We start from the raw sequence: 16,131 nt of genomic DNA on the forward strand, positions 1-16,131 counted from the left end.
GCATGAAAGATCAATTCGACTAAACCAAGTACTAACATAGCATGCACACTGTCACCTTCATGCTTATGTAGGAGGAATAGATCACATCAATACTATCATAGCAATAGTTAACTTCGCAATCTACAAGAGATCATGATCATAGCATAAACCAAGTACTAACACGGATGCACACACTGTCACCATTACATCGTGCAGGAGGAATAAAACTACTTTAATAACATTGCTAGAGTAGCACATAGATAAATTGTGATACAAAACACATTGCAATCATAAAGAGATATAAATAAGCACTTCACTATGCCATTCAACAGTGAATAAGTATTCTGTGAAATATAGCCTAAGAGACCCACACGGTGCACACACTGTCACCTTTACACACGTGGGACAAGGAGTCTCCGGAGATCACATAAGTAAAATTCACTTGACTAGCATAACGACATCTAGATTACAAGCATCATCATATGAATCTCAATCATGTAAGGCAGCTCATGAGATTATTGTATTGAAGCACATAGGAGAGAGATTAACCACATAGCTACCGGTACAGCCCCGAGCCTCGATGGAGAACTACTCCCTCCTCATGGGAGACAGCAGCGGTGATGAAGATGGCGGTAGTGTCGATGGAGGAGCCTTCCGGGGGCACTTCCCTGTTCCGGCAGCGTGCCGGAACAGAGACTCCTGTCCCCCAGATCTTGGCTTCACGATGGCGGCGGCTCTGGAAGGTTTCTGTGGGTTTCGTCGAACGTCTCAGGGTTTTCGCGACGGAGGCTTTAAATAGGCGAAGAGGCGGCGCCAGAGGGTCGAAGGGGTGCCCACACCATAGGGTGGCGCGGGCCCCCCTGGCCGCGCCGGCCTAGGGTTTGGTGGGCCTGTGCCCCCTCCCTGGTGGCTCTCGGGTGTTCTGGATGCTTCCGGGCAAAATAGGAACCTGGGCGTTGATTTCGTCCAATTCCGAGAATATTTCGTTACTAGGATTTCTGAAACCAAAAACAGCAGAAAACAGGAACTGGCACTTCGCCATCTTGTTAATAGGTTAGTTTTACAGAAAATGCACGAATATGACATAAAGTGTGCATAAAACATGTAGATAACATCAATAATGTGGCATGGAACATAAGAAATTATCGATACGTCGGAGACGTATCAGTGCACAATCAAAATTCACATGTTGAGAGGTGACATAATCATTCATAACACTTCTGGACATTGCACAAAGCTACTGAAAGTTAATGGAATCGAAAAATCCATCAAGCATAGCAAAACAGGCAATGCGAAATAAAAGGCAGAATCTATCAAAACAGAACAGTTCGTAAAGACGAATTTTATTGAGGCACCAGACTTGCTCAAATCAAAATTCTCAAATTTAATGAAAGTTGCGTACATATCTGAGGATCACTCACGTAAATTGGCATAATTTTCTGAGTTACCTACAGAGAATTAGGCCCAGATTCGTGACAGCAAGAAATCTGTTTCATGATAATCCAAATCTAGTATGAACCTTACTATCAAAGACTTTACTTGGCACAACAATGCAACAAAACTAATATAAGGAGAGGTTGCTATAGTAGTAACAACTTCCAAGACTCAAATATAAATCAAAAGTGCAGTAGTAAAATCATGGGTTGTCTCCCATAAGCGCTTTTCTTTAACGCCTTTCAGCTAGGCGCAGAAAATGTGTATCAAGTATTATCAAGAGATGAGGCATCAACATTACCTCGGGCTTTACGCCTACCCTTCTTATTCTTTTTCTTACTCTTTGATTTAGGGAATACATGTCTACCCCCCGGTGTAGAGGTGAATTTTAGGGTGCCTTCTCCCACATTTATGACTGCTCCCAATAGTTTCAGCAGGGATCTTCCGACTGTGATTTGTCCTATTCCTACAATAACAAGATAATCAGTGGATACTGTTCTCCCAAGAATGGTTGTATGCACACCCTCGGCTATTCCCTTAGGAACTATAACAGAGTTATCAATAAGAGTTATTCCTTCTCCCCCTTCAACGAGTCCCCAGAGTGTCAAAGATTCATAAATACTCTTAGGCATAAGGCAAAATTCAGACATAATATCACAATTGGCATGAAAAGTTTCACCACCGATAACAACTTTAATAGTAGGGTCCCATTTTGAAGGTTCAGAGTTCACTAAAACTTGATCAAGACGGTTACGGACATAGCTATAATTTTCTTTCAAGCAAGATGCACTTGTCTCAAGAGTGTTTAATCTATTATAAATGCTAATAAGAGCTGAATCAAAGTTATTAGCTGAACTATGTGATGCAACTAATTTTTTTATAGCATTAAAAGCTTGATCCCCATTGCAATGAAGGAAATCTCCTCCCAGTAAGGCATCCAAAGCATATATATAGCGAATCATAAGCCCAAAATAAAAGTTACTAAGGAGCAAACTTAGAGTCATTTGAGGCTCAGCTTTACGATAAGAATCAAAAATTCTGGACCAAGCATCTTTAAAACTCTCCTCATCCCCTTGTTTAAAAGTGAAGACTAATTCCTCATGTGAAGAAGTAACAGGTGCAGAACTAGACATGGTAACAAAAGTAAAATGCAAGTAACTAATTTTTTTGTGTTTTTAATATAGAGATTGCAAACAACACAGTAAATAAAGTAAAGCTAGCAACTATTTTTTTTTGTGTTTTGTTTTAGTGCAGCAAACAAAGTACTAAATAAAGTAAAGCAAGACAAAAACAAAGTAAAGAGATTGGAGGTGGAGACTCCCCTTGCAGCGTGTCTTGATCTCCCTGGCAACGGCGCCAGAAAAAGAGCTTGATACGCGTATATCACGCGTCCGTTGGGAACCCCAAGAGGAAGGTGTGATACGTACAGCGGCAAGTTTTCCCTCAGTAAGAAACCAAGGTTTATCGAACCAGTAGGAGCCAAGAAGCACGTTGAAGGTTGATGGCGGCGGAGTGTAGTGCGGCGCAACACCAGGGATTCCGGCGCCAACGTGGAACCTGCACAACACAACCAAATTACTTTGCCCCAACGTGACAGTGAGGTTGTCAATCTCACCGGCTTGCTGTAACAAAGGATTAGATGTATAGTGTGGATGATGATTTGCAGAAAACAGTAGAACAAGTATTGCAGTAGATTGTATTCGATTAAAAGAATGGACCGGGGTCCATAGTTCACTAGAGGCGTCTCTCCCATAAGATAAATAGCATGTTGGGTGAACAAATTACAGTTGCGCAATTGACAAATAAAGAGGGCATGACCATGCACATACATGATATGATGAGTATTATGAGATTTAATTGGGCAACATAGACCGCTATCCAGCATGCATAATGTATGGTGCGTAATGTAATCAACAACTACATCCTTAGACATAGCATCGATGTTTTATCCCTAGTAGCAACAGCACATCCACAACCTTAGAACTTTCTGTCACTGTCCCAGATTTAATGGAGGCATGAACCCACTATCGAGCATAAATACTCCCTCTTGGAGTTACAAGCAAAAACTTGGCCAGAGCCTCTACTAGTAACGGAGAGCATGCAAGATCATAAACAACATATAGATAATAGATTGATAATCAACATAGCATAGTATTCTCTATTCATCGGATCCCAACAAACACAACATGTAGCATTACATATAGATGATCTTGATCATGTTAGGCAGCTCACAAGATCCAACAATGAAGCACAATTAGGAGAAGACGACCATCTAGCTACTGCTATGGACCCATAGTCCAGGGGTGAACTACTCACTCATCACTCCGGAGGCGACCATGGCGGTAAAGAGTCCTCCGGGAGATGATTCCCCTCTCCGGCAGGGTGCCGGAGGCGATCTCCTGAATCCCCCGAGATGGGATTGGCGGCGGCGGCGTCTCTAGAAGGTTTTCCGTATCGTGGCTCTCGGTACTGGGGTTATTATCGATGAAGGCTTCTTATAGTCGGAGAGGTAGGTTTAGGGGTGACACGAGGGGCCCACACACTAGGCCGGCGCGGCCAGGGCTTAGGCCGCGCCGCCCTAGCGTCTGGCCGCCTCGTCGCCCCACTTCGTATCTCCCCCGGTGTTCTAGAAGCTTCGTGGAAAAATAAGATCCTGGGCGTTGATTTCGTCCAGTTCCGAGAATATTTCCTTACTAGGATTTCTGAAACAAAAAACAGCAGAAAACAGCAACTGGCTCTTCGGCATCTTGTTAATATGTTAGTGCCGGAAAATGCATAAATATGACATAAAGTATGCATAAAACATGTAGGTATCATCAATAAAGTGGCATGGAACATAAGAAATTATCGATACGTTGGAGACGTATCAGTGGCGTGTTGTTGAGCACGGCTGCCTTGGCTGCTACCCACTCCTCCTCTGCGATGGTGTGGTCGCTGTTGTTGTTGCTGGCGCTGTTCTCGAAACTAGCTCGCCTGCTGGAGCGGGGGGTGCGATCTCCGTCTCCCCTGTTAGCAACATAAACTTGGTGGTGCGCTGCTCCTCGGGTGATACCTTGGACGATGCTGTCGACGCTGTCTTCTCCCGATGAATACTGGGTGTTGCAGATGAACGGTGTGTCGCTTGATCCCAGCCTGTGCCTGGTGTCGCAGTTCAAGCAGTAGTACGAGGTTAGCTCCGAAGACGCGGGATTGTCGGATCCAACCGACATGGAAGATGCCGAACGGGGAGTCGAGGGCGCGGGCGAACTCGTCGAGCCTATCAGGCCAGCCGAAAGGTCGAGTGATGATGACGCGCTTGGGCTCGTCGATCTGGAGATGGGCGATTCCAGCAGCCGAAGGATTCCTTCCGAGTTGACGTTGTAGTGGACGCTCCCGAAGGTCATCTCCATGTTGCCTTGCAGATCGGAGAAGGTCGAGCGAGACGAGTCGCTGTGCGAGGTGAATTCATAGGAGCCGAAACGAATCGGGCTTCCCAGGTGAGGCGATGATGGTGTTGATGAAGTTGCTGATGGCATGACGGGCTCCGCCGATGTCTGATCTTGTGCCGACAGGGTTCCCACAGACGGCACCAATTGTCGAGGGTACCCCTCGGCAATGCCCTCCGATTGGGGCTTAGGGTTGACGGAATCCTGCAAGCTGACACGAGACATCGGTTCATAGACAAGCGGGGAGAGCGATTTACCTAGGTTCGGGGCCCTTGATGAGGTAAAACCCTTACGTCCTGCCTGTCTGTTCTTGATTATGAAGATAATGGGTTACAATGAGGTGCCGAATAGTTCGGCTGAGATCTCGTCGAGAGGCTAAGCGCTGCGGCGACCTAGCTCTAGACTTTTTGGTGGCTAAGGCTGCTAAGATTGATTGTGTCCCTCGGCAGCCCCTCTCCTGGCCTTTATATAGGAGGCCAGGTCTCAAGAGGTCTAACCGAGTACGACTAGGTTTACAGTAATTTTGAATCTAATCTTTCCTTGTTCGGCTGCTTCCTTGTCTTACCCGTCAAGGATTCCTCTAGTGCGCCGTCCAGGTGGCCCATCTCGCCTCCAAGTGTCTTCATGGGCCTCCAACTAGACAATATGGGATAAGGCAATGTCGGTTACCCGAAGGGTAATGCCCACGTCATCAAGAGGAGGATCAAGTTCTTCAAGGACAACAATGGAGGAGAGAGAATGGGTGGGAAGAACTAGTGTGTACGGAGGTGGGAGAGAGGTATATATAGGGGGTCCAGAAATATGACTGTTGGGGCTGGAAAACGGTCAGATTCGCGCCCGAACCGGTACTACCGCTTGTCGAAGCGGTACTACCGCTCGCGCACAAAACTGTGCAGAAAATAGGTAAAAATGCAACCCAAACCGGTAGTACCGTTGTGCAAAGCGGTACTACCGCTTGTGCCGAAAACTGAATCTGAGAGAGAGCGTGCAGAAACATTGGAGCGTCATGCATGTGCGTGTGGGGCCGCCTGGAGCGTGTGACCTGGCAGCAGCTGCGCGGTCTGCTGCCTCGCGCGGGAGAAAGCCCCGGCCGTACGGGCGCGGGAGGGAAAGGCTACCCGTGGGAAGGGCTCCCTCGCCACTACTATAAGGGCATCTCCAGCGGCGCGACGCAAACGGTCGATGAGCGACCGTTTTCGTCCGCCGTGACCGGGAATGCGTCTGGGGCCTGTTCCAGCGGGGCAACGCAAAGTGACCGGGCCGTCCGCGCAGACGCAAACCTGGCCCAAATATGTGCCTCGGATGCGTCTCTGCGGACGTCCGGAAACGTCCGCTCGCGTCTGGCGGACGTTTCGGCGGGCCCGCCTGGCAGCGACCCTGCGTCGATGCGTCTTCTCAAACGCGCCAGCGTCTGCAAAGCTGCGTTGCTTCGGCACTCTGCGCCACGTTAATGGCAACGATGCCTCGGCTGCCGAGTGGCCGCCCACCTCCGCCAACCACGTTAATGGCGACGCCACGCATCCCGTGGCCACCGCATGCCGCCGGCCTATATAAAGGGGGCACGCGTTCTTCTTCCACATCCACTCCTCCAAAGAAACCCTAGCCGCCACAAAGCTCGACCGTAGCGCCGCCTAGGTGTTCCTGCGATGCAGCCAAGCCCGCGAGGAAGTCCATGGCCGGCGAGGCGGTCGAGGCCGCGGCCCTGGGCGCCCCCGTGGCCGGGGCAGGGGCCGCCGTGGTGGAGCAGCTACGGCCCCACGCTCGCCGTCGCCTGCGCCCTCCTCGTCCTCGCAGGAGGAGCGCTGCTTCGAGTTCCTCCTCCGCATCGACGACGACCCACTCGCCATCAAGCAGCTACCGGACAAGTTCGCCGAGTTCATCGACGGCGTCGAGCCGGCGCAGTTGCAGCTACGGGAGCCAGCTGCAACTTCTGCCGTTGGACCGTGGAGGTCCTTTTCGACGGGCAGGGTAAGATGTACCTGCACACGGGGTGGGACAAGTTCGCCCGTGACCTCGACCTCGAGCCCGGCTACCAGCTCACCTTCCTCTACGAGGGGGACGGCGAGATGATCATCAAGGTGTTCGACGACGCAGCCTGCCGCAGGCACTACCACACCGACGACTCCGGCTCCAACACCGATAGTTAGAACGTTGAGTGTTCTTCCTTTGCAGCGAATCTGGCTACGGGCCGGACGAAGCTAGTAGTCGATATTTCTGGATGTTCGCCTCATCGGTAAAACCAACAAGGGCACCATCTCCTCCCGCTGGATTTTCCAGTTTGGGTGATTGGGTGTGCCCTCGAATGTTCTTTCTTGGCAGCGAACATACGGAAATCAACATAACTGGCTTCTTTTTTTTTAAATTTTTATATTTGTGTCAACCATGGTTCAAACTATGTGTTAGTTTGTGTAAACCATGTTCCAAACTATGTGTTAGTTTGTGTAAAATCATGTTTCAAAATGTTATATTTGAAACTATGTTTAAATAGAATACGTCGCCCCGCTGGAGCAGACCCAGACGCAAACGGACGCGCGGAAAAAAACATCATTTTTGCATCCGCAACGCGACGCAAACGGACCCTCGCGGACATTAAAATGCGTCGCCGGCCCTAACTTCGAGAAACCGCGTTGCGCTTTCCTCTTCCCGGATCCGATCCCATCTTGAAAACCCTAAAAGAACCTAGATCCCTAAACAGTACATTGTCGATGGGGAGCCAATCTAATCGTGCTGGTGTTCTCGATGAAGACGAGTGGCTTAAGCTTGAGGAGCGGAAAAATATGCTGGCTTGGATCGAGTACATGGAAATTACCATGGGGAAATACAAGACACCACCGCCAATGGAAATCGTTCTGTACCCAGGTATGAGGATTTCTGTTTATTCTCCGGTGCTGAGATTCTGTTTTGTTATCATATTTATAAAGTTATGCCAACATTGACATGTATTCCTGAAAAGATTCCAACCTTCTTTTGAAAAATAGGGGGCCGAAACCCCCCAGCCCCCCCCCCCCCCCCCCCCCTTTTTTCTTTCAAAATGAAGCCAAAGTAACATAGTAGCTCGCGAGGAGAAGCAGAGTTCGCGCTCCTATGAAAGATTTGTTTAATTATTATTGGCCATAGAGTTTGCCCCCCTTCGTTTTTCGATTCGTTTAATTTGTGAGTTGATGCTTCTTGTTCTATAGAAGTTTCATAAATTGTTGAGTTCGGTACTAATCTATCTCTGACTGTATACTTCTACCATTTGAAGATCTCATGGATAGAGCATGGGGATGGAGCAGGCTGGTGATCTACGAGGTGGCAGATACTACTGTTGAGTGGCCCGTTTTTATGAAATATCTGAACGAGTATTTCAAACGCAATGCTGGTTCTCTTTTCAACATGAGTGCAGCTGCCCGTCACGTAAGTTCTTCCTCCTGCATATATATATGTTGTAAGAAATACTGGTGCCCTGGCTTACCTTATTTGATCGATTGTGTTGCTAATTAACTTCTTTTTATCGCTGCAAAACAATGGTGTCAAGTGTCTCAAGGAGGAGGGCAGGTATCGCATGATTCATGAAAAAGATCTCAGCGCTGAAGACATAACCTTGAGCGACAGTATCAAGAAGCGAGCAATCCATGTTTTGAACTCAGAGGTTAAATCTGTTGCTGCAGCTTCTGGATTGATGGTATATGCCTTCCTAACAAATCAGATCAACCAGTATTCTACTTGATTTATTCATTTTAGTTTTTGATGCTTATAAACTTGTTTGCACCATTTGAAAAACTCTTGTTCAAGTGTATGGCGGAGGAGGCCAGGTTGATGTCTGACTTGCGAGGAGATCATTTTGAAACCATTTCTGTCTTTTCGAGCTATATCAGGCAGAGTGCCCTGCGTCTCACGCACTACCAAGGGTCTGAACCTGATTCCATTGCTGCTGCCCTTCTGGTATGTATGCCCATGCCTCTACCAGAACAAATTGCAACTCGGTTATTTATATCTCGTGAGCTTTACTAATTTTGTCGCAACAATGGTTGGATTGAAGGGTTTGGTGAAGGAGACTATCTCTGTGCGTAACCTGATGAATCGAGGGAACACCAACATCAGTGTAGACGAATTAGAGTGTGGATTTATCCGAGAGGCTACTGTTCCACTTTTGGAGAAACTTGAAAATCACTTTGCTCGTGAAATTTCTTGTACTGTAGATGAGCATGCCAGTTCGCTTATAAGGTATATTTGTTTTCTTGTTTCTGTTATTGCACACATATTTTTTTGGGGAATGTCTATTCATTGTGCTTTACTGTTACCAGGGATAACACTGTTGGGGGATTCAAAGCTGACAAATCAGAGAAGCCTACAAGGTATATTGAAATTTTGTTTGTTTTTTCTTGTTGAATGCATATTGCTGGGGAGAAGTGTTACCTTGTTGTGCTTTACTGTCATCAGGGACAGCACTGTGGTGGAGTTGAAACCCAATGCAAATGAAAAGCAAAAGAATACAAATGATCGTGGTGGAAAGAACAACCTTGGGAATGGAAAGAGGAAGAGATCTGATAAGGTATATCTTTAGAAAAGAATCCACTGTCTGAGAAGAGATAATTCCTTTTGATGCTTATGAGGAAGTTTAAAGTAACAAGCATTCCTTTTTTGTTGGCTAATTGCTGTGAACCGACAAATTTAATGGTCTACGACCTAGAACTAACTTAATTATCTGTCAATCTAGAACTAGGAAAAGGGATTTAATATTGTGCAGCACTCTTTTCCTATTATTGTTAGCCTTCTGCTTCTGCTTTTTTTTTGATACACGATTTCATGCTTTGGATGCAGTAACGGCATTGCTGCAGAACTGAAGATAATGTACTTGAAAGGAACAACGAATTAGGAAGGAAGGATGGTTAAGTCGCCCCTGTCACTGATTTCTCTTTGGCTGACACCTGGTTTTCCTGTTATGAGCCTTGATCAACTTAAGTCAAGGGACCTGGAGAAGCGTATCAAATCTGCTATTTTCATATACCATGCCGGAGTGTATTTGGCATATTCTGCTGTGTTACTTACTGGGTCATTGATGAACAGCAGAGTGTTTTACTTGACAGCTATATGTTTGTATTTGCTAATTAAGCAGGAGTAGCTATTGCCAATGAAGTAAGAATGATGGTGTGAAATTAGTCCATGGACCCCTTTTATCCTCATAATAAAAGAAAATATAAGACTAACATATCATCCACTTAGCTACTTGATTTGCTAGCATATATGCTAGCAATTTCAGATCTGTTGCTTCCAGGCTCTTGCGTCTAGGGGTGGGCATTTTAACCGAGGACCGATCTTCCGAACTGGAACAACTGGGACCGGAGCCTAATAAACCGAAACTGAATATCGGTGCTAAGCTTGGTCTGGAACTCTGGATAACTGAAATTAGATTGGCTAATTCGGTTTGAACTCACACAGCTAAGTGAAGCGACCGAGGAGACCGACAATAGGCCAATTCCATGACAGCCCACTAGTCATTTTGTCCATGTACGTATGAAGGCTTTCACGATGGTAATGATCAACCTTCACGGTACACAGACATGGCTGTTCCGGCGACCAGATCTGGCGCGAGCATGGCGCAAGCGAGGCGCAGCGGCGGTAGCTGGGCTAGGCAAGCTGGCGCGGTGGTGGGCCGGGCGAACTCTAGGCGGCGGCCCAAGCGTGGGAGGCGGCTTGCTGCAGGCAGGTGGAGGCTTGGGCTGGAGGGGCAAAACCTATACACCGACCAGGTCGGTGGCTACCGGCAAAACCTATACACCGATCAGGTCGGTGGCTACCGGCCACCGCACGCCCCCTGGTCGGGTATGGGCCAGGCCCATTTGTGGCTGTTTAGCTGTAGCAGTTCGTTTTTTCCTTTTCTTTATTTTCTGGTTTTTTTTCTGTTTTCCTTTCTTTTTTCTGTTTTCGAATTTATTTATATTTTTTCAGATTCGAAAATTTAAATTTTTTAAAATTGTTCAAATTAAGAAAATGTTTAAATTAAAAAATGTTTAAATTTAAAAATCGTGTTCAAATTTGAAAACCGTTCAAATATGAAATTTGTTCAAATTTGAAAATTGTTCTAAATATGAAAATCGTTCAGATTAAAAAATTGTTCAAATATAAAATTTGTTCAAATTCGGAAATTGTTCATAGAAAAAAATACATTTTTGTTCAAATTTTAAAAAATTCAAATCTGAAAAAATGTTCAGATTTTTAAAAAGTGATTTTGTTTTAATTTGATTTTTTATATTTTAATAAATATTCAGATTGAAAAAAAAATTAAAAAAGAAAACAAACAACACAAAACAAAACAAAAAGAAACGAAAAAGAAAAAAACGAAAAAGCAAAAAAATAAGAAGTGAGAATGTTGGGCCGGCCCAACAACCCGCCTGGGGGGTGTGCGGCGCCTGGTCCGCGCCGACTAGGTCGGCGTACAACACCCCCCGGCTGGAGGAGGGAGAAGGTGGGTCGGCCGGTAGTTCTGGGCCCAGTACCGGTTCAGATCCAAGGGCTCGCATAGCCTTTACGGTATTGGGCTTGTCGTTTTCAAATATGATGCAACTATTAAATCCATAACTTCAGTTAGGAAAATTCAAATTAGGTGAAACCAATTTTGCTAGAAAGAGGGCGACGAGAGCTATCTCTACACATGGTAAAAACATGCAAAAGAGTGAATGATGATTTTCCTATGAAAATATAGGTGTAACCTCTCAATATGGTAAACCGGGAAAATCATCCAACTCGAACATGCAACATGCGATGCATCCGGAATCCGTTTTCGATGAGTCAGAGCTTATCATGAGAATGAACACAAGCTCTAAAACATCTCATGGATAAGAACCAATAACAACCAAGAAACACGATGCAATGCATGCAAGGTTTGAGCTCTCTTCGATGATGCGACCCACTATCATATCAGAGACAAACCTTGTCCTTGCGTGTTCCACTCGAGTCGGCAAGCTCAGGGGCGAACCTAGAGGAAAAACGTCCCAGTGTCCTCAATCTATTTCACACAGAATTCTTGATTAAGTTAGGGGTGTCACAGAGTATTATCTATGAAGCATAGCAAAGAAAATTACTTAGAGCATCTCCAACAGGCGCTCTATCCCGTGCTGTATCCAAAAAAATCGCTGGTTTAGCACGTGGGCGCAAAATTATGCTCCAACAAGCGCTCTATCCCGCGCTGTAAAATACAGCTTGAGGCAAAAGCGCTATGTCGTGCACTATATCTACCGCGCCGGAAAGAGCGCGCTGTATCCGTCGCGCGCAGAAATATTACAGCTCCAAGGTTTAGAGCTTCTGTTGGAGGTGAATATGGCCTCACACACAAAACATAGATAGAGCGCGCTGTAAAGTGATTTTTAAAGCGCCAAATTTAGAGCGCATGTTGGAGATGCTCTTAGCACCCGGTGTCCTGTGACACCCCTAAGAACAACATGGGTCCGCCCCTGGGCAAGCTCCGTCTTCACTCTCTTCATCATTGTACATGTCACCATTTTCTTCCAACATACACGCCACCGTCTTCATCCATCTTCTACGCACGCCATCGTCTACATCCATCTTCTACGTTGTCTTCATCTCTCTTTGACACCGTCTTCATCCATATTCTTCATTGTACTCGATCTTCTCCATCTTGCAACCCTGAGACCAACATATTGCTATGGACACGGCCTAAAATAGATTATCAATACAACCATTAGTTCATAGGGATTATCATCAATTATCAAAACCACACATGGATGCTCCATGTCCTTTCAATTGGGACCATATTTCCATATTCTGAAATCAACTATTGGGCGACTCGATGAACTCCCATGAGGGATTCCCACCAATAAGATCTCAATCCCAATGTGTAATATCCCAGGTAATGGGGTTACAAAATTAGAGGAAACAGATGTGTGCATTGCATTCATGCATAGAAAATCTGGGGAATTTTCGCGCTTTAAAGTAAAACAGTCACAGTAACTGAAGTTTCACTTGACCTTGGTGGAATTGAAGTAGCTCATCAAGTCAAGCGCTATAAACCTCAATGTGACTTTGTTAAAACTTTGTTTTGGGTAGAGATAATTTGATCTAAGGGGTTAGATCAAATGGAACTAATAATCAACACAACAACACTTTACTCAATGATCAACTACCTGATCTTATTAAATATCACAACATGATATTACTAGCCATAACATGTGAACATCCATGTAATTGGAAATCAAGTAACAATAATTGAAGAAACTATTCTCCACTTATCTTCTCCATGTCTTAAACTAATCCATGATCCTACCATGAATCTCATGGTATTTATTTTACTTCATTCTTGGAAGCAAGACAAGGAGATAAACTCTAGAAATATATAATCCTCTCTACTACATATTAATATACATCAAACCTAGAGAAGTGAGAGTTCTATGTTACTTATTAGAGGATCAATGATAAACCTTGAACTAAACCTTGAATATACATCCATGTATTCAAATCATCATCTCAGAGAAACCCTAGGATATTATTGAAGACATTTCCTAGAGAGAGAACCCATTTATGTTAACCATAGATATTGGTGACCACATCATTATCTTTGGAGAATAATCTTAGGTTAGCATTGAAGTCCTTTCCAAATGAGAGAGTCCATTCATATCAATCCTAGCTTTACCTAATTAAGAATAAAGGACAACCTGTGAACTAAAAGTATTAGGAGATTAACCATTACATCTTGGAGTGGTGAGACAACCTAGTATCACATGGAATAATAACATATCCATGAATTGATAAAGTAAGGAGGAGATTAATTCAACCAAGATAGCCAAGTGGAGTTTAGACTAGATACCTATTGAGATATGGTGAGTACACCATAAACTCTAGGATAAACTATTCCTTTATAAGAAAGCCCCAAGCTATGGTGTTACACTTAAGTAGTTAAGGAAACAATTGAATATGAGGGAGATAACTATCCATACACTTGATGATTATATCATCATTGATTAAGTAGAACCTTAACATAATATCTCAGACATTCTCCTGGGATATAAACTTTAGAGGCAACCATAGTAGTCCCATTCAAGAAGGTAAATTAGAAGTATTATACCCTAGTTGATCAAGACAATGCTTGATCATGGAAGTGAGAAACCTATTTAATGAGAGATAACTTAGAAGCCAAACCTTGATCATTATAAATTGAGTAATGATCATAAACCCTAAGAACTTGAGATAAGGATATTAAGAACAAGTGGATCAAGCCTAATCCATGACCATACTTTGGAGAAATAGGAGAATAATCCAAATGCTAACACTTATATGACTAGTAGATCTTATTCACCACATGAAATCATAGGGGGATCACTAGTAAGCAAATCCAGACTTATATCTCAATCCCAACTTGTGGATCACTAGGTGATCATAAGTAGGACTATAGCACATCTATAATCCATTTATTCCTCAATTAAAGGACCTAAGAAAACTTCAGAGTAAAACTCCATACTTTATATGGTGAGAAATCATTAGTCCATATAACCAAAGTTAACTATAAAAAGAACCATAATCATTCTAGTTACTTTAATGATAAGTTGGGGAAAATAATAGAAGTTAATTGGTAGAAGATAAAACCAATTCTCAAATTCTTAGTAATTAGAGAAGCACATAAGGTATTAAGCAAGTAACCTTATCATAGATAGGGAGATTAAACTTTAGCCAATGCAATATGGGTCACCTCATTCATACAAACTAAAATTATATCTCAACCCTAGTTATGGTATCACTATGGTGATTACCATATAAACCTATACCATAATTGAGAATTAAATCAATGGCCATTAGGTAAATATCACTAGAACCCTAGTGTGGCATATTAATAAAATCTTATGCTTCAATTATTAAACCTGAGAAAAACCATTGTGATACATCTTATAATTAAAACCATAAGTGTAATTATCAACCACTTATCTATTTAATTAAGACCCAACCTTGAGGAGAGTAATATCTACTCTAGGTATTTCAAAGTGTTAATAGACCATAACACTAATGTTAATTTAATATGGGTTATCAACAAACCTACAAAACCTTAATAGAAATTGCTCACATAAAATAACATGCAAGTGATTAATTAGTCAAATAGGAACTAAGATATAACAACAACTTCAGAAATACCTTGAGAAGAAAGTATCAACTCTTACATTTTTTAAATTAAAGGGAATTCATAATAAAAGGGAAATCAAAGTGAGAACATAATTCATGTTTAATTGCTATTTTGAATAAGCCAACAATATGCAATATAATCCAATACAAAATAATTGTTTCAAACGAAATAGTGGTGTAATAATCATTGCACCAGATCTTAATAAAACTCACAAATGAAAGATCTGCAAAAATAAACAGAATTCAAATATGAAATTCAAATAGGAAATATAAAACAGAAAATGAAAACAGAAAAAGGAAAAGAGGAGAAAAACCTTACCTTGGCTCACCTGGCCGTGGCAGCCCAACAGGAGCCCAAGGTCCAGCCCACCTCGACAGCCTCAAGAGCGGCTGCAGGTGCAGCCCGGCCCGCCCAACATACCCCTTCGAGGAAAAATCCACGCCAGGAGATCGTCCTCATCCTCTTCCTCGCATGGTGGACAGCACGACGGCGTGCTCCTCTTCGCCTCAGCGCTGGCGCCTCCTCCTTGCTCGATGGTGTGACGAGGCGTGCTCCCGTGCAGTATAAAGACCCCTGGACGAACCCTAGTCTCCCTTTCTTCTTCCTCTGCTCCATTTCGCCCCATGCCGAAACCCTGGCCACCCCAGTCTCCATTACCGCCGGCGACTGAAGCCTTCCCGAGCCAAGCCGAGCACACCACCGTGACCACCGTCCTCGACAAGCTACGCCCACGAGAGGAATTGGCCCGGGGTGATCTCAGCTAGGCGAATTCCGTCGATTTCATCCGAGGCAGTTCGCCGGGATTCGCGACGGTAAGCTCGCCTCCAGCCATCATCGACTTCGACGATCACACCAACATTATCAGGGTGAGCTTGCGCGTCGATTGAGCCCTTATTCATTGCCTAGCATGCATCCTAGCTCCAATTTGATACCTCACCGTAGTTCGCCGCCGCGGAGACACTCACCGGAGTGATCTCCGGTGACCATTAGCCAGCGGCGCCGCCGCCATAAGGTTCACCTGGTCACGGCAAGTCGATTGATCCCTATAGCGCGTCTGCGGGAGCACCACATCGCCGTCGCCGTCGACGACTGGATCACCGGCAGTGAGCTCCAGCGCCTGGTCATCGATTTTGACCCCGGTCAATGACCGGTGTGACGTGGCTAGGACCCCACCGATCATGGATC

General features: G+C 44.5%; 1 protein-coding gene across 1 annotated transcript; it reads left to right on the forward strand.

Annotated features, from left to right (window-relative positions):
• The first annotated feature begins 7,450 nt into the window (after positions 1–7,450).
• LOC127346067 (uncharacterized) lies at positions 7,451–10,027 on the forward strand. The gene is made up of 8 exons (XM_051372599.2): positions 7,451–7,697; positions 8,083–8,234; positions 8,356–8,502; positions 8,613–8,762; positions 8,860–9,044; positions 9,125–9,175; positions 9,261–9,372; positions 9,642–10,027. Exons 1-8 carry the CDS (start codon positions 7,544–7,546, stop codon positions 9,642–9,644), a joined length of 954 nt encoding a protein of 317 aa, XP_051228559.1. The 5' UTR covers positions 7,451–7,543; the 3' UTR covers positions 9,645–10,027.
• The last annotated feature ends 6,104 nt before the right edge of the window (positions 10,028–16,131 follow it).

Source organism: Lolium perenne, chromosome 3 (genome assembly GCF_019359855.2).
Source record: "Lolium perenne isolate Kyuss_39 chromosome 3, Kyuss_2.0, whole genome shotgun sequence".
Taxonomy (NCBI): domain Eukaryota; kingdom Viridiplantae; phylum Streptophyta; class Magnoliopsida; order Poales; family Poaceae; genus Lolium; species Lolium perenne.

What these genes read in the sequence shown, in the direction of transcription:
- LOC127346067 (XM_051372599.2), top strand. Translation starts at nt 7,544, where the DNA reads ATGGGGAGCCAATCTAATCGTGCTGGTGTTCTCGATGAAGACGAGTGG. An exon ending in CATGCCAGTTCGCTTATAAG is followed by an intron (nt 9,045 to 9,124) that starts GTATATTTGTTT and finishes TACTGTTACCAG; the next exon opens with GGATAACACTGTTGGGGGAT. An exon ending in AAATCAGAGAAGCCTACAAG is followed by an intron (nt 9,176 to 9,260) that starts GTATATTGAAAT and finishes TACTGTCATCAG; the next exon opens with GGACAGCACTGTGGTGGAGT.